Source organism: Ixodes scapularis, unplaced genomic scaffold (genome assembly GCF_016920785.2).
Source record: "Ixodes scapularis isolate PalLabHiFi unplaced genomic scaffold, ASM1692078v2 PGA_scaffold9__187_contigs__length_104089568, whole genome shotgun sequence".
Taxonomy (NCBI): domain Eukaryota; kingdom Metazoa; phylum Arthropoda; class Arachnida; order Ixodida; family Ixodidae; genus Ixodes; species Ixodes scapularis.
In genome coordinates, this window is record NW_024609884.1 from 33,477,988 (window position 1) to 33,501,039 (window position 23,052).

Sequence of the window (23,052 nt, forward strand, 5' to 3'; positions counted from 1 at the left end):
GGCCCCTGGCCCAGGACCAAAACGCCACAGGTCTTTTTTCGTTGCGATGAGCAGTTTTCGCAGGAGCGATTTGGCCTGCGTTTTCTGAAACACCATATATATATATATATATATATATATATATATATATATATATATATATATATATATATATATATATATATAAAATCTGGTTAATACTGATGCTTTGAATCGATCAACTCAGCGGCGATGGGGGCACTGAAACTGAAATTAGGATGGCAGGGAAATAGAACTGAATCTTCGAACGGTACCAAATATAGATATTTGGACACATATTTTTGACGCATTTATGAAGTTTCCTGACCAGCACGCAACCTTTCTTTTTTTTCTTTCTTGTTGCGTGTACTTTTCAAAATACTGATGATCTACAGGCGTTCATTTTTTTTCTGATCAAAGTTAAGGGGATGTTTCGAAAGATTAGGTTTAATGATGTTCACTTGACAAAGATTCGCAACAGTGCAGCCGAGTTAAAGATTCCGCCAGGCCGAGTAACATCAAACCTGGGCGTTTGCGTCAGAGTTCAGGAAGGAAACACACACAAACGCACATTTTATACGGAAAGTAGACGCACGAGTGTTGCGCGTCTACTTTCCCGCACAACACTCGGAGATCCAACCACCGCAACTTACGGAGGCAGCTCAGCAAATGACGATGCCGAAACAAATGTTTAAACCAAAAAAAAAAAAAAAAAAAAAAAAAAAAAACCGCACTCTGCTTTGTGACATTAAGCAATGCAAGCGTGACGTTTTGCATTGCCCAATGACACACCTCAGACTGCGTTTTTTGGTCTAAACATATGTTTCGGCATCGTCAATCGCTGAGCTGCCTCCATAAGTTGCGCTGATTAGCTTTCCGAGGGTTGTGCGAAAAAGTAGACACACGAGCTTTTTTTTCCAGAGTGAATGGTCTCAATTACAAGCTCGCTCAGCATAATCTAAAACCACTGAAGAAGTCCATTTTGTTCACAGTGTGCGCTCCGTTATTGTGGCAGCAATGGGGCTTTCGCGGTTTAGGTGTTCATTTACTAAAGTAATTAACTACTTAATTATCTCGAAAGCAATGCACCCCTTAAACCTGTGAAAGTGAGCAATTACGTACATACACCTTTTTTTCTCTCTGTGGGATACGTAGTTTTACAGGAACATTCTAGGTTCCGTTCTGGGAAACACTCTTTATAACGCTTATTACACTCGATAAAAAGCCCCTGCGTCTACTTTCCCACACAACACTCGGAGAGCCAATCACCGCAACTTACGGATGCAGCTTAGCGAATGACGATGCCGAAACATTCGTTTAGACGAAAAAAAACGCAGTCTGAGTTGTGACATTAGGGAGTTTTCGTAGACCGCGTTGCCTCCTCCGCTAAGCGTTCCGCAACGAAGAAGTTGCTACTGCGCCTGCGCGCCGATAGCCTTGACTGTGGAGTTCCCGCTATCGTAGCGGGTTGCGGAGGGCCTTGCGGGACGGCGAAAACGATCTACGAAAACTCCCTATTAAGCAATGCAAGCGTGACGTTTTGCATTGCTTAATGTCACAACTCAGTCTGCGTTTTTTGATCTAAACATATGTTTCGGCATCTTCATTCGCCGAGCTGCCTCCGTAAGTTGCGGTGATTGACTCTCCGAGTGTTGTGTGGGAAAGTATCGCACGGGCTTATTTTAGAGCGTATACGTGCTAGGTGTGACAATGTAGGCTTGGATCGCGAGGCATGAGGCACTTTATGGAATGACGTGCTCGCGTTCGAAGTTTCGAATTCACCCTGTTATGTTGGTTTTGAACTTTCGGTGTTGCTGCGTACCGAGAACGACAAGCTGGTGGTGTTTTTGCTAAGTGAGTTATCACATCGAGCTTCTACCACACCTTTTTATCCCCATCAAGTCTGTTAGTCTCTCAGTACCATGTTCTGAGACCAAGTCCTATACTGTAACGTCACAAGTGCGAAACATCCGAGGGTTGAACCCAAACATCTTGCGATCGAGTCTTTATTTGAGATAATCTGAGTATTCAATACCGGTACCGGACAGATTATTTACACATGTGGCAAAGCCCCTAGAGAAAACCATTGTTTTTCTCGCGCTAGTGCAAGCGGTTTGGATTTTATTTGAAGAAGTAGATTAAAACTACAATGAGTGCTGCGAAATGGAAGAGGTAAATCTATATCACTGAACGTATCTCGCCCAGCTGTCAACCTTCTGCGTTCCGTATTACAGACACTTCCCGTCCGATGTTGCCGAGCCCGAATTATTGACGAACCCCATTCTCCGCGAGCGCTCGTAGACTTACCAAACCTGACATCCAAAAAAAAAAAAAAAAAAAAAAAAAGTTTTACGACAAACAAACGCGTTTTCGACTTTCGAGAATCTGCGCTTGAATTCAGCCAACAAGGCCTCTGTCCAATCTATCTCCGCAAGGTTCGTTTCTCGACAGATATTCGCAAGCTCGTTGAATCGGCAAAAAAAAAAAAAAAAAAAAAAAAAAGGTTCCGCGCAGAAATCGAGACGACCGGCCTCACTTCTATGTCACGCAAAAAAAAAAAAAAAAGTTTGGGAGAATGGTTTCCATTTTATTGGCAGCTCTGAGCCGCGGAGCTATCTGCTCTCAAATAAGAATCCGGCACGCAGCTGGGTAACGTGCTTCAGAGCTTTGTCGTCTCTGTTGCGGTGCCGTGTGCTGCGGTTGCTAGGATACAACAAACGCTTCAACATTCGTCGCCTCCACCCCCTTTATGAAAAAAAGAGAGGCGCCCGTCTGGCACTTCCTCTTCCCCCCCGTCCCTTCCCTCTTCCACCCACATGTGATCAAACAAAGGGAAACTTTAAGAATTCCAACGATAATAAAGAAACTATTGTTCACCTATTTTTATTATTAAACAACGATCGAAGGAGCAACAACAAAAGAAAAACAAGATAAAGAGATCTACGGTATTATTTAAAAGTCGTTATATCTACTAAGACTAAAGTATGCACGCACTATTAATCGCTCCAAGGTGTTGTGAACAAGAGGAAAGAATAAAGAAATAAAGAAAGAGAGAGAGAGAGGGAAGGAGAGATAAGATGATGCATCTGTTAAAAGTAATGGAAATACGATGGTGCATTTGTTAAAAAAAACACCAACAACAATAGGATAGAAACCTTGCATCTATGAGAGAACAAAGATAAATTATACTGTGTAGACACGTGGTTAAGATATTTAGTGATACAGCTAATCTTGACATTTAAATATTGTGAGAGTTAGTCGGACACTACGACTATATAGCAAAAAAAAAAAAAAGAAAATTGAAATAATGTATCGGGTCATAGCGTTAAGATGACTAAATACATCGCAAAGACGAAGGACGTTCCCTGGTAGTATTTTTGCCAAAATCGAACTCGTCACTTTTACAATATGTCCGAAAACTCAACGCCTAAGTTTCCATAAGCAGGTATGTAGTAATCAAGAAGCGCAAGAATCGCGTACGTCAGCCTCTTCAATACACACACGGATACAAAGTTCGAAATCAAAGCCGAGTACCACGCAGAACCCCGACGCGGTCTCTTTCCTTGTGGGTACATTACGACTCCCAGGGCCAGTCTAAACAAATTCTTAGTCTTTCGTTGGGGTGTTTGTCAAATACCCTTCGTTGGCTCAGTGTAACAATTGGCCATTTACGACAGTGTACTGCATTCCAAATGCGGCGTCTACAAGTCAGCGTGGTCACTTCCGTTAATTTCTTTTCTGTCGTCATGTCTGCTTTTTGCATGTTCTGCTGCAGCCACCAGATGGATTATCTTTCTTTTCTTTAACTTTCATCGACTACGCCGCGACAAGGGTCTAAAATGAAGTTCTTACAGAGGGGTTACGACAGAGCTATGGCGCTATCTTTCAATTTCCTTCAAGATTCGGAGGCCAGAATTCTCCCGCAGTGTGTTGTTTTCTGGATGGACACATCCTCTCATTCCGAAGAGCCTGTCCACACGAAACAACGGATTATAGAGATAGTGATGCACAGGACGTGCGCTCTGTGCATCCCTTAGGTTGACAGCTGCTATATGTTTATCTACCCAGAAGCTTGCCGGATATTTTGACCCACCGAAACCTCAAATCAAATTGAAAAAAGTGCTTCATAAAACGACTAATACCTCAGTATATTGCAGATATCCGTCGGCTAAAACGTTTACTACTACTACTACCACAGCAACAACAACAAGAACAACAACAACTACTACTACTGCTACTACTGATAATACTACTACTACTACTATACACCAACAACTACTACTACTAATAATAAGAGTTTATAAACCTTGTAAGTATGGTGGGAGCTGAGGATAAAAATCTTTCAGAGCAGCTTTACTGGTCCTAAGCCCCCTCAAATACAAAGCAGGTGTAAGAAAAGTAAAATGAAAAGAACACAACAAAGTATACAATAATGAAAAGTACTTCAATCACAAAAGCAAGAAAAACACACACAAACAAATTGACAACAGTGCCCTTTGCCTACACTCTAAGGGTTGCCTGCGCGTTTACTTACCCGCAAAACACTCAAAGAGTCAATCATTACGATCTAGGAAATCAGCTCAGCGAATGATGAGGCGGAACATCCGTTTAGACCTAAAAATGAAGTCTGCGCTCTGGCATTACGCAATGCAAAGCATCATGCTTGCCTTGCGTAATTGCAGAGCGCACACTTAATTTTAAGGTCTAAACCAGTGGTTCTCAAATGCGGGTCCGCGGACCCCAAGGGGTCCGCCAAGACATTTTGGGAGTCCGCGAAGCCCTCACTGCCTCATCAGTTCAGCTCGCACTTAAAGCCTTTCTTCCAGATTGAGGAGAAACGTTCCAATTTTCGGGCCAGTCCTCTCGTATGTATCTCAATGAGATAAGCCTACTTCACACACCCCCTTAGGTATATCTATTTATTAAATCATTACCATAATTCAACTACACCCTTCCTTAGCCCCCACCACGACCGGTGTCCTCCATCATCTCCGCCGATCCACAAAAGGTGCGCGAAACATTAATGGTTGAGAACCACTGGTCTAAACATTTAAATGTTCCGCCTCATCATTTGCTCAGCTGATTTCCTAGATCGCAATGATTGGCTGTTTGAGTGTTTTGTGGGTAAGTAGACGCGCAGGCATTTCTTAGAGTGTACACTAAGACAAAGTGATTGGAAAGCTGAACACACACAAAGTCAAATTTGGGGGTTTTACGTGCCAAACCTACGACGGGCATCTGGCACGCCCCAGCGGAGGACTGAGGATTAATTTCGACCACCTGGGGAACTTTGGACGTGCAACCGAAAGCTCGGTTACACGGCGCCTTCTCCGCAATAAGCCTCCGTCATATTGCGGGCACCTCGGTCGGGATTCGAACCCGCCACCTGGGGATCCGTAGGCCGGCGCTCTCGCCTCGGAACCACCGAGGCGGCTGAACACAAACAAAAACCAGAAAATTAAACAAAATTATTTTAGCACATCCAAATAGCACACATAAAGAAAAAAAAACAAAAAAACTTCACATGATTTTGTACACTACGTGAAATTCAGTGTACCTGCACCTGTATACTTTATCAAAATTAACAAGGAGATAGCTACTCTATAGAAATGGCAGTGAATAGCAGAGGCACTCTTCCAGGGTGTTAAGTAACGAAGCATTTTGTTTGTAATAACTAAGATTTGTTTTAGAAAAGTTTATCTTTCTATAGTTGCGTCGGCATTGTTTTCTTTGTTTTTTTTTATCTGCCTACGTTTGTGTCGGCATTTTTAGGCGTTTGCTGTACGCTCGCGGGGGACGCCGGGGGGGGGGGGGGGGGGGGGGGGGGGGGGGTGCTTCGAGCAGCCGCGGGGCTCGGCAACGACGAATCGGACGCCGGTCGTTAAGAAACGGACTGGGTTTTAGTTTGGGGCGCCGGAACACCCGTGTCTCGGGCAGAGGTACTTCTGTCCGCACTTGCGGCTTTTAAGCGGGTGTGCTTGTGTCCGGTGTATTTCGCCACTGTAGAAACTTCGGTTTTAATCGACGCAATAACTTAACTGGGTAGCGCCAGCCAGGCGGCGAGGAAAGCATGTAGCGACTTTACAAAGAATTCGGGTTTGGCCGTTGAAGTGTCGGAGGGGGGTCACATTGACAGCTCGCTGATCATTGGGTAAGAGTGTACCACGTGACAATGGGCAAATTTGAAGTGATTGGTACGTCTCTGGGGAGGGAAAGGAGGCCCCGACGAGTCTAGAAAGGGGGGGCCGAGAGGACTCTCGGGGATTCGGTTTTTGAGATCAGGAAGAATCGGCTCTTGAGACTGGGGACTAAAGTATGGGTTTTAATTTTGGGAGGTTTGTATTGTAAATTACCGTTGACTTGTCGTTTTGTTTTGAAATAAACATGGCCACACTGGCCATCGTAAACCAACCCACGTCGTAATATGTCCAGCGGGATCGAACAACATTTAGTTGTTGTTTTTTTTTCTTATTCGACTTCCCGGCGGGGGGGGGGGGGGGGGGGGGGGGGGGACTTCCATCGGGCAAACATGATATTTGGTCGTCAACATCCTGACCGGCCCCCTCCCTCGGAGAGTTGACTCAGGGTTTAGTCGAGTTTTGGGTACTGTCCAGTTCTCTTTATGAATCGTAGAATAACCTAAAACTTTTTATTTGCAATTGGGCCGGATTACGTATATTGTTTATATTGCTTTGTTTCTTATTTATAGCGGGCACTCAAACGATATCTCTACAGGTTGTAGGCTCTGACCACGCGGGAACAACGAAAGAAAATTGCATACGGCACGTTATAGATGTGCCGTATATATTTCTTTTGCATAAAGGGAACAAGCTGTAGGCTTCCAAATGTAGTTTTCCCCCACACCGGTTGACAATAGTTTAAATATGAGCACAAAGTGAATGATAAAAAAGCAACTTCAGTCTCATGGAAAGAAGGTGTCTAATACGGCCAACCACGCCAGTGATTCGAGCTATTTTTGTTAGTAACTGTTTAACGTTATTTTCCCACAACATGTCGGAGGAAATTACAACACCGAGAGACTTGAAATGTAATACCTACTTTATACGACGTGAGTTTAGGATTATGTCCTGGTGTGTGAGAATGGGCTTATTTTAATGGCGACAGGCATTAACTGTCCCATGGAGCGAAGCCGGCGTTGTCTGTAACCGTCTGTAGCAGAAAAACGGCACCCACAAGCGGAATTCCCATTGGCTGCGGCGCGCTATATCAGACGATTCGTCGCGGAAGCCGGCCGGGCGCTCAAGGCCAATGAGGATGCGCCTCGGAAACATAAAAATAAAACAAAGAAAATCACGGAAACGCAGATGCATCGTCACGGAAGCCGTGGAGCCGGAGGAGGCGCTGCGCCTGCGCAGTGGAGGAGCGTGTTGTCACCGCCGGCGCGCCGTGTGCAAAAGGAAGACATGGCGCGCTGCTTGTAGGAATGTGCAGCGTGTAGGAATGATTTCGAATTCCTACACCTAAGCAGTCTTAAGTGTCTCTGCCGACGTTTTTGATCGGAATATACTAACTGCCGTTGTTTTTGCTTCATTTTCTTTCAAAGAATTACATACTGACCATTTTTTCTAGCGTTTTCATTGCATCATTAGATCTATCTATGAGCTTCTGAATGTCATTGCCATAAAAAATACACTAGTATCATCCGCATATATAATATTTTGGGTGTAGGGTTAATATTTACAATATTGTTAAGATACACGTTGAAGAGAGTGGCCATAATATGCTACCCTGTGGCACACCACAAAGCACAGGTTGAGGCTTCGAGCGCATATTATTTATGTGCACGGATTGTTTTCGATTAAATATAAATTTAAAGCAATAAGGAGCTTCACCGAATACCAAAGTAGTTCTGTTTTTTTATCAAAATGTTGTGATTTACAAAGTCAAAAGCCTTTGAAAAATCCACAAACACCCCAACAACAATAGCTTTATTTGCAAACTGTGAAATAATATACTATTTTTGTTCAAGTAGGGCCAGTTCGCTTGATTTGTGGTTACGAAAACCGTATTGGTGTGGTGTGAACAAGTTACACTTATCAATTAATCTCGGAAGTCTCGTATTCAAAATGTTTTCAGCTAAGTAGTTAAGTTTGGAGTTAAGATTTCCAAAAGTAGCTAGATTTGGAGCTAGAATTTCTAAAGTAGCTAAAGTTGCTAAGGTAAATATCTAAAGTAGTTGGAGGGCGGCCACGGGGGCGGCCACAAATTGGCCGCTCCCAAACTTCTGCCACACTAGGCGGCTGCCTGCTCTGTCTATTGGTAAGTCTGCCCCTGGATGCGAGCCGGCTTAGGTCCGATTAAAATGGTAATCGCCTCTCCCAGGGCGTCAGCTAACAGTCACACTTATGGTGAATTCCGGTGGTCGCCTCTCTCCTCTGACCTTGATTCACTAGAGCGTTCCCTCCTCGCCGCCAGAGCTACTCGGGATCCTTTTCAGCCGATCACAACTGCTGGGTTCAGAGCGCTCTGACATTCTCAGACCAGTCAGGAAGTAAAACTTCTTGACATTGGTAATGCATAAAAAAAAAAAAAAGATTTTACAGTGTACGGGTGACGATTGAGTAAAATTTACGCTCGCAACGTAATGAAATAACGATTGAGACGTAAATTGTTTTACGCATCGGCATAAAAAAAAAAAAAAGAATATAGAGTATAGGCACTCCGTTCGCAGCAACGTCGCGCAACGCGGTCGGGCGTGCGCGCCCGTCGGCGCTACGTTGGAGTATAAACGCACCTTAAACCTCAATGGAACACTCAGTACCGGCTATTCTTTGTGTAATTTACCGCAGGATTTCGTGTTTTCACTTATTTTGTTTAATGTTGTTCTCTCCGGTCTCCCAAACGCTCCCATACAACGACAAAAGTCACTATGTTTTTATATGCGGACGACATATGCATTTAGGCAACAGGGTACAAATACTGTAACCTGAAAGCAATTGGTCAGTAAGCAATAAAATCGGTCGAGACCTATCTAAAAGACTGCGGTCTGTGCATTTCCCCCGAAAACATTGTTTTCATGATTTTTCCAGGAAAACGTCAGCCAGCAACCAAACTTTATCTGTGCCTTGGCGGATCGCCTCTACCTCAAGTTGCAAACCATCGATTTCTAGGAATCAGCTTGAACCAAAGGCTGAGATGGACTCAACAAGTTAAGACAATGACTATAGCTTTACAATCCCAGCTAGAAATGCCGTCCGCCGAGCTGCTGGAGCGAACTGGGGAAAAGCTCCTCGTTCAATTCTCTGACTTCACTCAACATAGTCAGCCGTCTCATGTATAGGCTTTGCCTTATATGAACATCTGGCCCAAGCGGCGGCCAACAAACTGAAACGTATTCATCGACAAGGCCTTCTGATAACACTTGGCATGCCGAGAGGGAAGCACCAACCTCAAGGTCTATGAAGAAGCCCGAGCATTACCATTGCTTCTAAAGGCTACGAAACACCTGCTGCTACAGATACTCCGCCTTGAAGAAACTGCAGGACTTCCTTTACTTCGAAGGCTCACCCGACGACCCCTATCACGTTTCGGCCTTTCTCTTTGCACCCTGCGTCACCTCGGATGGAAACCCTCAATTATCACCAAAACGTCTACACCTTCGTGTGCACTTCGCACCCTCTTATCCCATGAACATGTTCCGGGTGTGAAGAAGAAACATAATTCGGACTCCACAATTCTCAAAACGTCTACAAATGAACATGTTGTAGTCAAATAGAAGGATTTTCTTTATGTATATAGCGAGTATTCACGGGCGGCCATAGCTGCGTGCGCGAATTCTGAGCGCGTGCTGATGGCGAGCTTTTACAGATCTTTTGCAACGTGCAATTCGAACCATCAAGAGTGCCAATCTTTGCAGCCTATCGATGCGAGCTCGTTCTGAACATTCGCTTTAAACAGCACCCACAAATAAGGCGTCCAGTGAATACTTCCTATAGAGATGGGCCGGTTGACCGATTTAAAAGAAGCAGCACCTCTGCTTTCTGCCTTCCGAACCTTGGAATGGAGTGGGCGGGACGGCTAGAAAAGATGGTATCGACAACAACGGCAGAACCTCGCGCATAACAGATACACTGCAGGCTCTACAGGCATCTCCATCTCAACCAGCTGTTATACTCACCGATTCCCGTGGAGCCCCTTGTTGTCTTCGCAAGCAAACCAGAACAGGGGAACTCATGAAAACAGCACTACAGGCACCTGGTGCACTTGCAGACGCCGGTTTCGTTGTTCATTTTCAATTGGTGGCTTCCCACGTGAGAGTCAGCGGTAACGAAAGAGCGGGCCGTCTTGCCGCTTGAGCACAGGATGACCTTCTAACACTCAGGTGTCCGAGTTACGACCACTAGTTTCAAAAGCAAGTTCGCCTGCACATATCATCATTAGGCACAGCGGAATAATCGGAGAACCAACCTTGCCTCTTAATTGGACTGAGTCGTGCTAAAGCAACAGTTCTACTTCGCCTCCGCACAGGAAGCGCGAAATCTGGGGAAAAAGTTTGCATCGGTGGGGCAGACAAAATTTTCCTCTGACTGATATTTGCAAATTGTCAGAAGACACCAACCATATATGCTCTGGAAATGCCTAAAATACAATACCCAACGGCAGAGACTTTCCAAGCAACTTCAAGACCTCCAGCCACCAGTAGAAGAAACGGATGACCTCATTTTCCCCAAAGGCTCGCGAGCCCGTCGACGAAACCTTCAGATACTTTTTCTGCGCTTTTTTAATGATTCTGTACAATTAGCAAGCCTTTAGTGTGGCCAGCACCAGAATAATAACCCTGTGCGTGCGTGCGTGCGTGTGTGTGTGTGTCTCTGTGTGTGTGTGTGTGTGTGCGCGCGCGTGTGTGTGTGTGTGAGAGAGAGAGATCATTGAACGTCAGCCTTCCTCTTCTTTCCTTTCTTTCTGTTTCCCTTTCTCCTTCTTTCTTTCTCTGCTCTCTTGACATTTCGCTCCATTTTCGGACGGGCCATCGTCGGCGTCTCCCGCCTGACGAACTCCGTCCTATTTACCTTTTCGGAATATACCACCACCACCATCCCGGTGCTCCCGGACAATATGGGAGACAAAAAATGTGTAAATGAGGTGTCCTACGGGACTACTAAGAAAAGTGTCGTTGTGAATGGGGAACTTGCATCGCACGCGTTGCAAACGGAGGCTGCCTACGGCAACTATTGTGAACGGTCCGGGCATCGATTACTCGCGATTCTGTGTTCCGTTTTAGCTTTATCTCTTATAATCCGAATTTCAATTTCAGTCTCTCTCTCTCACTCAATGGCACGGCACGATAGGAATAACAACCCGGGTTAAGACTTTCTTGGGCCTACATTACAGCACCCTAATGCTCGGCTGTGCTTTAAGCGAATGGGCGTCAACATGCCGAATCAATTTCAGTTTTTGAGAACGTTCAACACACGTGGTACGACTCCTCTCACACGCAAAAGGTGAACTAAACCACGATCTATTTGCAAGTAAATAGTGCGTATGAAGTCACCAGTACCTCACACTACTGATTAGGCAACGTTACTGAATAAATCCACAAACGGCCCTACAAAAACGTAGTACAATTTAATAAATTTTAAGGAAAAGCTGCTTACGATCATTTAAAAATTGAAGATAACTTTTGTGTCTGCAACTCCTTTTCCATTTTGCACACACACACACACACACACTCAAAAATGCAGGCGCGCGTGCACGTAGAATTTGTTTTTTAAAGTTTTTTATGACGAATTATTTTTTTCCATACATTTTTATGGGCTAAACCAGGCGTGGCCAGAGTGACCTGGGGTTAGAGCCACAAACAAAACGACAAAAGTTCAAAGAGCCGCAGGAAAAAAAGAAAGGGGGGGGGGGGGGAAGGCTACTTTTAAAAAGGAACGATATGGAGGGAACAGCGCTTTCCAAAGGGAACAAGTATAATTGTTGACTACAACAAATAACACAAAGTAGCAGAATGTTACTTTAACCGCTAAGAAAAAATGAATGCTTCGGCTGGTTCGCTAGCCAGCCACTGCCCCTGACGCCCGTTAAACGTATACGGTTCGAAATTATTTCTAGAACAATAAAAGGAAACAGTGTCCCTGGACACATCAATGTGTCAAAGACAGGTCCAGCTGTATATTCGCAGTGCAGTACAAAGCTGTCAAGACTGTGAGCTTTCTTTTTTAAAAAAAATTCTAGGTCTCCTTTTGTCTTTGGAAGACAGGAGGGAAAGGGGGCACGCTCATCCGAAAGCCGCAAACCGCACTTGGACCCGCGATGAGCCGCATGCGGCTCGGGAACCGCAGTTCGGCCACCCCCGGGTTAGGCTCTAAACGGTAGAAATTAAATATCAAGCGAAGAGTCCTGCAGAGCTAAATGACTAAGTTGAGGTCAGACAGTGCCATGTAGCACTGCAGGATTCTCCGAGAGCTATCTGAAAATGCAGGATAGACATGTTTTTGCTAACTTAAACGCCACATTCAAGCAGCCTCACTCGCACAGGCTTCACGCGGTTATTTTAAATGCCATGATAATCGATAAACTGGCGAATGTTATAGGTGTGAATTGACCTGGAATAAAATTCATCTTAACTGCCACCTGACAAGGGTATTAAAAAAGCGGCCATCAAGATTGCCACAGAGAAGCCATAGCTTTTGCACTAAACCTATTTCACTGAGGAGCTATAGCGTTTCAGAAGTCACTGTATTTTGTTCCTTAACAAAGCGTCACATAGAATTTATTATAAAGGTATCACGCTACAAGCTGTCTCGATGAGTCATATATTATAACATTTACATTGCTGTATATTTTCATCATCAGCGATGATGAAAGGAGAAAAGCCGCTTTTCCGCAGCTTTTGTTTTCTCGATAAATAATGAATGACTGGTAATTTGATATCTGGCATTCAAGATACATATTCGAATATTCGAGTTCCGTAAAGTGTCGAGTTGCCGAGTCACCACCCCTACTCCACAACACACTTAAATATTAAATAAAGTCACTGCAACCACCCACGACATTCCACAGCAGTGGCCGCTCACCGATGATATCTCTCACAGCATACTGGCTTGTATAAAAATTCAAAACAAAGATTTTGTTAATGGAGGGCGGAGAGGGCTGCAAACAAACACGAGAAGAAGGTAACACTTCTACACGATTTCCGCTATCGGGTTTCTTTCGAAAAAGTTTGAGTAGAATAAATGACATTGTTTTTAGCATTCGCCGTGCAAAGAGGGTATGATGCAACTTACAATTGTGCCGGAAAGGTGTGAATGAGTATTATAGTTTGTGGCAGGTTAAAAAGCCAGTAGATGCTCCGCCTGGACCGCGAGCCTTCTGCCTTTGATAACACTTCGTCGCACACGCAGCCAAGGCCCGGATGACGGTAACGAACGCGTGCTGGCGGCCGGGCCTCTAACCGGTTCTTAGCCTGCCCGACCATAGTCAACGGAGTCTTCAGGCCAATGCCGTCACATAATAGGTGACGGGCACTAATCACAAAGCAAGGAACGGGGTTTAGACTGACCACGATCATGTCATTTTCTTGCGAGATAATCACGCTGAAAGTATAAAAAAAAACAAAAAAAACACTGCTAACGAAATGTACATGGCACGCATCTCAGCAGTGATCATTGTTCTTTGGTTTTAGCGGGAAGCAATAAAAAAATATCTTTAGGATTAGCGAAGATCAAATTTTGTTCCTTTTAAAATATCGCACCCTAATTACGTTCGGGGCTTTAAAAGACAGGAAACACGCATAAAAAGAAATAAATTAGAATCAACGATTAAACACAGCGATGCACAGCGTGCTTAGCTTGTCAAAGAAATTGGTGTATCTAGCTGATCGCACGTTTGCCTCACTTTCAATGACAAGCAGCCGGCAAAAAGACGACTGGATATGCAGTACAGCAGGTAATATGACCGACTTAATACTAACATTGTCTAGTATGCTTTCAATAATTTATAATAAATCACGAGACTAACTATAAGAATCACTTTTGTAAAATAAATAGCAGTGCTGAAAATTCACTGCTACTGGTCACTGCGGAGATGGCCCGCTAAAGCAAACTCACGCACGCTATGATGACATGTTATCGACGGGCTCCATGCACGGAACTTCAAGGGGCGCAACTAGCTACGCCAGTAGGGTGGTCTATACTTCGATTCACCTTTAAGTCCAGACGCGGCCGACGCTACAAGCTGATGGGACCAATCAGACAGTGTCAAAAGCACACCATCATAGTGTTCGTCGTGTACCTGTACGCGTTCTATTATCGCTGATCCGATCATAAACAAAAAAGGCCCAATGACTAGCTCTTTCGACGCTGATTGACTAACCCCATTAGCTCGTGACGTCGGCTGCATCTAGACTGAAGCTGAAACGAAGTATAGTGTAGACATGTACACGTTACTCAAATAAACTAACTACATACCGTTACACGTTACTCATTCAAAAATTAAGTAAGTACTTCACTCGTCACTGCGATTCAAAAGAAACGCATTACCTCGGCTTGACAGTTACGCGTTATTTTCTTCTTATTCTGAATGTGTCGTTTTGCATGAAGTAGAAGCCGCTTCCAATATCTCTTGTCGTCATCAATATTTTCTCGCTTTTTAACGGGTTCATTCGGAGATAACGGCGGCTATACTGTCGTGCACCTTGTGCACATATTTTATGGCATATCTAGCGTATTCTCGTCGTGCGAATTAGAGGCGCGAGCTGGGGTGAGAATTAGGTTGGGTATATGTGTTGCGCGGCGTTCTCCTTCAGGAGTAACAAAATACCGTTACTCGTTTCTTCATTAAAAGCAACGAAAATACGTTACTCGTTCGTTATATTACACCTTGAAGTAACTAGGTCCTTACTTTGTTACCAAAAAAAAGTAACCGGGTACAAGTAGTGCGTTACTTCTAACGCGTCAAGTAGAAGTCTGTTCTGTTTTACCATTTTTCCTTAATTCAAAACGCCGGTCGTGGCCGTATTGAAGGGGCGATAGAGCGACTTTTGTACTTTCTGTAAATACCACGTATACCTTATTCTTGACGCTGATTAGTTTTCCTCTCCGAGCAATGATAATCGTAGAAAAATATTAAGAGAAAAACGAGCAGCGTTCACCCTCTCAACTCGCTGCCAGAACAAGCTGTCCCGTGATTAGGAGCCAACTATATGCCGCCAATCTTCATCATAGTCATGCGCTAAGGTTGACAAAGCAAGTTGTGTACATATAGCTGAATGTGCTGCGCTGCGAAGTTCTACAGAACAAACGCGTGACCAGAAAATGAAAGGAAAACAATGAGTTGCATTGAGATGAGGAGAAACACAACGTACATGAATGGGCGCAGACTAACAACTGTTTATTCTTTTCTTTTTTTTTCTCCTTTTCCTTGCGTGAGTTTTCCCATGCATGAGTTTGGAAAAAAAATAAAAATCTGGGAAGAAATAATGAAAAAAAGGTCTTGATGAGGATGCGTGGACTTTCGATGTTTGTGATGTTGTTTTCTGTTCTGTTCTATGCGTTCGGTTTCTATGGTGTAAGAGAGGACCTTGAAGCTGGTGCTGGTGTCCTCGTTATGCTGTATAGTGTTTACTGCGTGAACTAGCGAGACTGGAAACGAGCCACCACCCGAGTGCTTGTAGGGGCATCGATTGTCACGACCCCATATTGAGTGCTCAAGTATTGCTCGTGTCCAATCTATGAGCCGCATTAAAATATCATCACCTTGGCCACGCCAAAAACTGCACGGACCACGATTACGTCAAGTTTTGCGAAAGAAAGACTGAAAGAAAAAGTTCGCCTTTACCCTACAAATTACACCGCCGCTACAAAGAATAATCTTGGTCAGAAAGGAAGGTAGCCAAAAGCCAAAGGGAACTTAGGTGGCTTTCCTAAACACAACCTCTTTTCTTAATTTCAGTGGAGCCCTGTTACGGGCGCTCGTAGTAACAGCCGTTACGCGCAAAGCCCGTACGACGGGCTCGGCCTTGGAAGTGAGCAGGCCTGTTGTTGACTGGAATCGCAAAAAATAACAGAACTGAAAGCGACTTACTGGCTGGGTCGCCGGCGTCAGATTCAGTAGCCGCTGTAAGCTCATCCTTGGCACCCTGTGCATCCGGAGGATTAGCGACTGCAACGAGATGAAAGAAGGAACGTTAGACTCCCGGCAATGGCAGAAACGACAGAGCCAGACACTCGCTGGCCTAGTTACAGCTCCGCAACACTGGCAGGGATACGCACACATAAACTGGGCGCAATAGTTTCGCGGGAGGAGACAGCTGTCCCTGCCCTCTGTATGCCCGTTAATTTGGTACCCAGCGTTCGTCATTCGGGTGGCCTCGTTTTCGTTTGGGATTTTTCGTAGATTCCGTTTGAGCTTTCGGGGCAGACGACGCGATCCGCTCTTTTAGCGGCGCAAACATGCGACCAATTCTTTCCTATTTTTTTTTTTTTTTAAGTTTTCCAGCCCGGGGACGCGACCCGGCGGTAGGGATCACAACGCTGTTTGTTCTGATTGAACGGAAACGTCGTGAGGGGTACGTGACGTAAATACCTTACCCCACAGGATCATGAAATAGAGAGAGTGGTAGTCTCTTTGTCCTCAAAACATGGACGGCGTTCTGTATCCCCCCCCCCCAATTAAGTTTCTTTTTTTCTGTCGTAAAAAAAAAAGGGGGGGGGGGAGGGGGTTGGCAACAAAATTTCGAGAGTCAAAGCAAAATCCGGATACCCCTGCGTTACTGAACATATCAGTTTATCCAGAGCGACACGCGTCCCAAAGGCAGACACGCATTTAACCCTCTTCGATGTTATAAGACACCGATGTGATATGAAAAACAACTTAAAAATGTCGTGGTTTTGAATTCTCTTGATGTTGTAGAACGCAAAAAAAAAATATGATAAATAATACAGCTTGTTTCATAGGCATATATTGCCCTTCAAAATCTAAATAAATAGCTTAAAGGACACGTTTCATTGCTCTGCTGCAAGCTAATGTTTTTCATTTCCTGCTACGTGTACGTATGGTACTACGATATACGCGAATCCTCTCTTCCGCCAGAATAATTTCTTCTCGTCCTCCTCCTTTTACTACTCTACTTATCCGCAATCCAGCAATTACAAGCATTTAAGGGCTAACTGTGAGAGTACTATAGGTACCATACCACGAAATATTGCCACGAATGATATATAGGCAGAGAGACGGTGAATACACTAAAAAAACAAAGCGTTTAATAGGGCGAACTTGTGTCCAAAACAAAACCAGAGGTACAGGCGTCGCGGGCGTCAAAAGTGGCGTGACAGTTGGATCAAGCGCTGGTGAAAGACTACCCCTTTGCACGGCGCGGAACAGCTTCTCTTAAGGCTTCCCTGGATGCTTATAGTCATTTACAGATTAAGAAAAGTTTTCGAGGGAATGGAGGGCAGGGGAGGAGGAAGCGAGCGGAATGCTGAGAGGAGAGGTTAAAACCTACCCCTCTCTTCAGCATTCCGTCTGCTTCCTCCTCCCCAACCAGAAAACTTTTCTTAACCTGTCACTGACTATAGAACATTCGACCTCAATGGTTCTGGAACTATACATTATGAGTATGAACAAACTACAAGATTGTCAAACATTCTGAAATCTTCTATTAACTTAGGAAAAGATAAAAACCACAGATGAAGCTAGGGATCAAACCCCGGCCACCTGCGTGGGAGCCAAGCAGTGGCGTCCCTAGGGTGAGTGGCACCTGGGGCGGTGGCCCTCCGTGACACCCCCCCCCCCCCCCCCCCCCTTGTGACGCCACTGGAGCCAAGCACGTTGCCGACCGAACTATACCGACATTTTTAATCTTTTTTTTTTTTTTTTTTTTTTTTTACTGTAGCTAAGTTAGTTTGGCTACGCAGGTGTCAATATGATATAGGTCGGAGAGTAACTGTCTCACGATTTGAGCGCGAGACATTGCGGAGGAGAACATCACAGCATAGCAAGGGAAACGCGTGTTCGTTCCATGTGTAGGTACTCATCTGGGTCTTTGCTATAATCCGTTGCAACTCAGGAAGGTAGGGCGAGGGTAAGACGGACCGGGGAGGGGGAAGCAGGCAGAACGTTGGAAAAGAGAGAGGGAAACCTCATTCTCTCATCAGCGCTCCGTCTGCTTCCTCCTCCCCTTCCCGTCTAAGCCTCGCCATACCGTCTTGAGTTGCAACGGATTATAGGTGTCTCCATTTTTCATATTACTTATTCTCCTGATATGTTTAATATCGCAGATGACTGTATTTGAATCCTATCTAAATGCGTATTTGTGGGCGTAAACTTAGCAATTCGCGAGCGTTTTTGTTTTAGATGTAACCTGTAACATACCCTTACAAAAATATTTATCCACTTTCTACATAATTCCTATAAAAATAATGTATAGAGGCTACAGATATACCAAAAAAGATGTATCCACATTTCTATCCACTGTCTAGATTTTCCCGTTTTTTTTGTAGTCTTTCCATAGAACTTAGTGTATAGAAATTGAATAGAAACAAAGATTCTACAGCGGTTCTATCCCCTTTCTGAAACAGTCTAATAAGTTCTAGAATAGACAAATAAATTCTGAATATTAATTTTAGGCTGGTCACAACGCATCCGTAAAAAAATATGCAATAGACACAGGCTGTGTGCACATACGCAAACACTACAAATATACTCGCCACACTCATAATACTAGTAATTCAGTTGTGTTGACTGCTCCGCCGCTATATATATATCCTACATTTGAAAGGCAACAATTTGAACGAGGATCATCCCAGAAGATACAAATATTACAAGTATGTTGATTTGTTTCCACCAATTATTTATACGAAATGTGGTTCATAGGGGCTGGTAGACTGCATCTCCAACTCTAAAGCATTTCAAGAGGCGATAATTATTTGACAGGGTAGAAAAAAGCAGCCTTCGCAGGGATGCTCCAACTGGGTGTGATTATGTGATATCGCTTCTCCGCACAGCATCTTATTATTCTACCCAAGCTATGGTGACAGAAAGTGTATTCAAACGTGGCGACAAAAATTATATAGCATTTTTACCGTCTTCGGTTGAAAGAACGTCTTTAGAAAGTCTATTGAAAAATGTCGATACGACGTAACTGGACAGGAAGTTGAAAGAGTCGTTAAAATGTCGACAGGATCTCTATAGCCTACCTGAAATGTTTTTGTAAGGATAAGGCGTGAGAGATTGGAGTCCTCTCTATATTGATGGCGGTACATTTATAAGAAAAAGGCTCTTGCGCTAAAGGGCTACATTTTCGCCATAACAATTAATGCCGGCCACTGAGGACATTAAGGGACCATAGTGCAGCTCGCTAATTAAAAAACAAACGAAATAAAAATTCACAATAAATAACGTTTTAGATATTGATGTTATCAGGCACAACTCGAATGAAGGTCGCATTCGTTAACACAGGTCATAGAAGTGATCAGACTTCAAGATCAGTAAGTTCTGCTTCATGCGAATTGGTGGAGCGCACTGAAAACCGCAAAGTTACGTCAGGCTGAGACATGCGTCACTGCTGCCAGCACATAGCTACCTCTGATGTCCCTTCGGCGCCCTTTTCCGTCTTACATGCAGCATGGCAGACCCTTAATTGACAGCCTAAATTCAATACTGGACAGAGCAACGCACAATGGAGTTTTCGGAAACCCAACTGCACAGGTCTATTTTGAGAACGGGCTGAAAATAGTCACCGGAAAGTAAAAAAAAAAAAAAAAACGAAAACAATAATAATAATAATAATAATAATATATATATATCGGAAAGATTTGTTTTAGATATTACGTAACTAGTTTGCTAATTGTCATGTACTCGCGCGCTGTCTTTTGCCGCGACCCGTAACGTTATCACAATGAAATATATATATATATATTTTTTCGTTTCAAGATTCCTATTTTTATTACACAGCGTAGAGTAGCAAAGCAAAACAAAATAACAAAAATAACAATAGAAAGCAAAACTGTGTATATCACATTGAGTATACACTCTAAGAAAAAAAGGAGCGCGACTTAGTCCCTCGGGGGACCAAATGCGCTGCCACCACCATTAGTCCCCTAGGGGAGCAACTGTAACGGGAGTAACTGTTGCGCCCCGTCAGTTAGTCCCTCGCACTAGCACCGTTGGGACGAACTGTTACACCGTTTCAAATGCACCTCGAGGACTAACTGTTAGGCCCTTGCACTTGGTCCCCTGGGACCAACTGTTACACCGTTTCAATTGAACCCCAAGGACCAACTGTTAGGCCCCTGCACTTGGACCCCTGGGACTAACTGTTACACCGTTTCAAATGAACCCGAGGACCAACTGTTAGGCCCTTGCACTTAGACCCCTGGGTCTAAACGTTGCGCCCTTGGATTTAGACCTCTGGGACTAAAGTTTTATCCTTTACATTTGGTCCCGAGCCACAAATCTCCGAAACAAAATTGTGGAGTTCCGGTTAAACGTAGCTTTATTGCCTCGTAGATACACATCGCATTCAAGGATGACTGAAGTCGAAGTTCCTGGGCGGTAGAATCCACGATAATGCCAAATTCCGAAGAGTGCACTTGCGTCGACGATGGCTTGGACACTGGGACGTCTGTCCAAGCCGGTCGTGGTCCCAGCACCGTTTATTGGGGCACCGGCAGCTTCTTGCCTGTTTGCTAGGAATTTGGATTATTAGTAACAGGGCAGCGTAAATACTCAATCGCTTGACAAATATATGATATATAAGTTGTAACACATGCATAATAAATTAACAAATAGGCTGCGTAAGTGATACAATGGTTCACATCCAACATGCAATCTGTTGACAGCAGACCAGCGCAATATTAGATTTTCGTAGACCGTTCGCTGCGAATTACAGACCCAGCGCGTGCGTGCTCGAACTATGCTTCAAAGTGACGGCACGATCTCCCGCCATCAACGCGAAAGTCTAGTGTACAATCGAATACATATCTCCATTAATGCCGGTTCTCACACGCAGCGAAGCGCTGATGTAGCGCTGCTCACGTGTCATTTAGCTGCTCACGTGTTCTATTAGCCTATTCGCTGATGACTGTGTAATTTATAAGGAAATCATTAACGACTCTGACATATCTGCTCTTCAGACCGATATTAACAACGTCACCCGCTGGTGCGATAATTGGCTTATGGAACTTAACACCTTTAAATGTAAATCTATGAGAGTGTCCCGTCAAAATAACACTTGTCCCTCCTACTGTATTAATAACTCCACCTTGCTTTCTGTGTCAACCTATAAATATCTCGGTGTTCATATAACTAACGATCTCTCCTGGAACATCCATGTCGAGTATATCACTAACAACGCTAATCGCTTATTAGGATATCTCAGAAGAAACTTTTCCCTTGCCCCTGTTTCACTTAAACTTCTCCTATATAAAACTTTAGTGCGCACCAAGCTTGAGTATGCAGGCTCTATCTGGAACCCTGGCGTATCCCTAGCATCATCCATTGAATCCATTCAAAATCGCTCCGCACGTTTTATACTTTCTAACTATCACCGTACAGCCAGCGTCACCTCCATGAAAACGTCTCTACATTTGCCCAATCTCTCCTTTCGTAGAAAAATAGCTCGCCTCTGCTTATTTCACAAAGTGTATCACTCTAACCCAGCACTTCGAGCCTCATTAATTTCAGAACCATCATACATATCGCCGCGCACCGATCATCCACTAAAAGTAGGAATCCCCTACTGCATCACTTCCACCTTTTATGCCTCCTTCCTACCTCTGACCTCCGTCGACTGGAACCGCCTTCCCGCATCCGTAGTCTCACTTACTGACGCTGCTGATTTTAAAACCGCCATAACTGATGTTCTTAACAATGTTCCATAGCGATTCTGTACCTTGTGTTTGTTTGTTTTTTGCGTTTTGTTATTATTGTTCACCTTATATTGATGTATATATTTCCACTCCTCTCTGTAATGCCTTCGGGCCCTGAGAGTATAATAAATGAAATGAAATGAAATGAAATGAAATAAGCTACTTTTCGTCTGCCATGAGCAAGAGTTTAGTCGGTGCGATACAAAGCTGGTGACCGATCCCGTCAGCACGCTCTCAGCGCAAGGTCAGCGCTATGCCTGTAGCGCTCCGCTGCATGTGTGGACAGGCGTTTATGGTCAAGCGATCCTGCTTGACCATTGGTGTGTCTGCGAAACATACACACACAAAAAAAAATAAGCCACAGGTAGAACTGGCGTTTCGCTCGATACGATTGAATATGAGGTCTCTGTGCTGCATAACAAAATCAGCAACCATGGTGCCAAAAAGAATAGAGCATGACGCGCGCTTTGCAAGCTAGAGAACGCGCTCAAAATAAAACACTTTCTAAAGCCGCAGTTAATAAATACACCATAAACAGAAGCACATCGACATACCTTAATCGAGTTCCCTTGACTTGTGACTTCAGAACAGGTCAAGTGCAGTGCTTCAGTACCGCGAATCCAAACCGGATCCCGCCATGATCGGAGACGACACAAGGCGACCAGCCTCCGACGAAGACTGTATTTCGACTTTCAACTTACTAAAAACAGGTTCTTTTCAAACAAAGACACTTCCCATTTTGCCGACGGACCCTATCTGCCCAACCAACGCCCCACCCCCCGCGTGAACACGAAGCAAAGAATGCGGGGTAGGGGATTGGGGGGAGGGGGCAGTGCGCGCAGAAGATAATCTCTTTTCCCGCTCCCACTACACACGACACAAGGACACCGAAGAGCTCCAAGGACGGGAGGAGGTCGCCACTTTTAACAGGCCGGTCGAGTGACGTACAAGCAAACACTTTTTTTTTCTTTCTTTTCTCTCTCTCTCTCTTCAGAATTTTCAGCTTTCTCGAGTGGCTTTTTTTTTTTAGTTTGCATTTGTTTTGTATTAGTAGGGTGCTGCCAGGTGTGACGTTCCGGGCGTGATTCGTTCTTCGTTGATCATCTGGATTGTTTTGGAAACAGCGACGACGATGGCATGAAGGCGTCTGGATACTGCCCCTGAATGTGCACTTTAAGTGGAACGTGCCGTGCATCAAGTGTGTCGTTGTGGATTTTGAGTT

At 44.3% G+C, this 23,052-nt stretch overlaps 1 protein-coding gene across 1 annotated transcript in view; it reads right to left on the minus strand.

Annotated features, from left to right (window-relative positions):
* LOC8038540 (calcium/calmodulin-dependent 3',5'-cyclic nucleotide phosphodiesterase 1A) overlaps window positions 1-23,052 on the minus strand; it is a 215,214-nt gene that overhangs the window by 110,003 nt on the left and 82,159 nt on the right. The window contains exon 2 of the mRNA XM_029988913.4: window positions 16,045-16,122. Coding sequence (XP_029844773.4) covers window positions 16,045-16,122 — 78 coding nt within the window. The remainder of the gene's footprint in view (window positions 1-16,044; window positions 16,123-23,052) is intronic.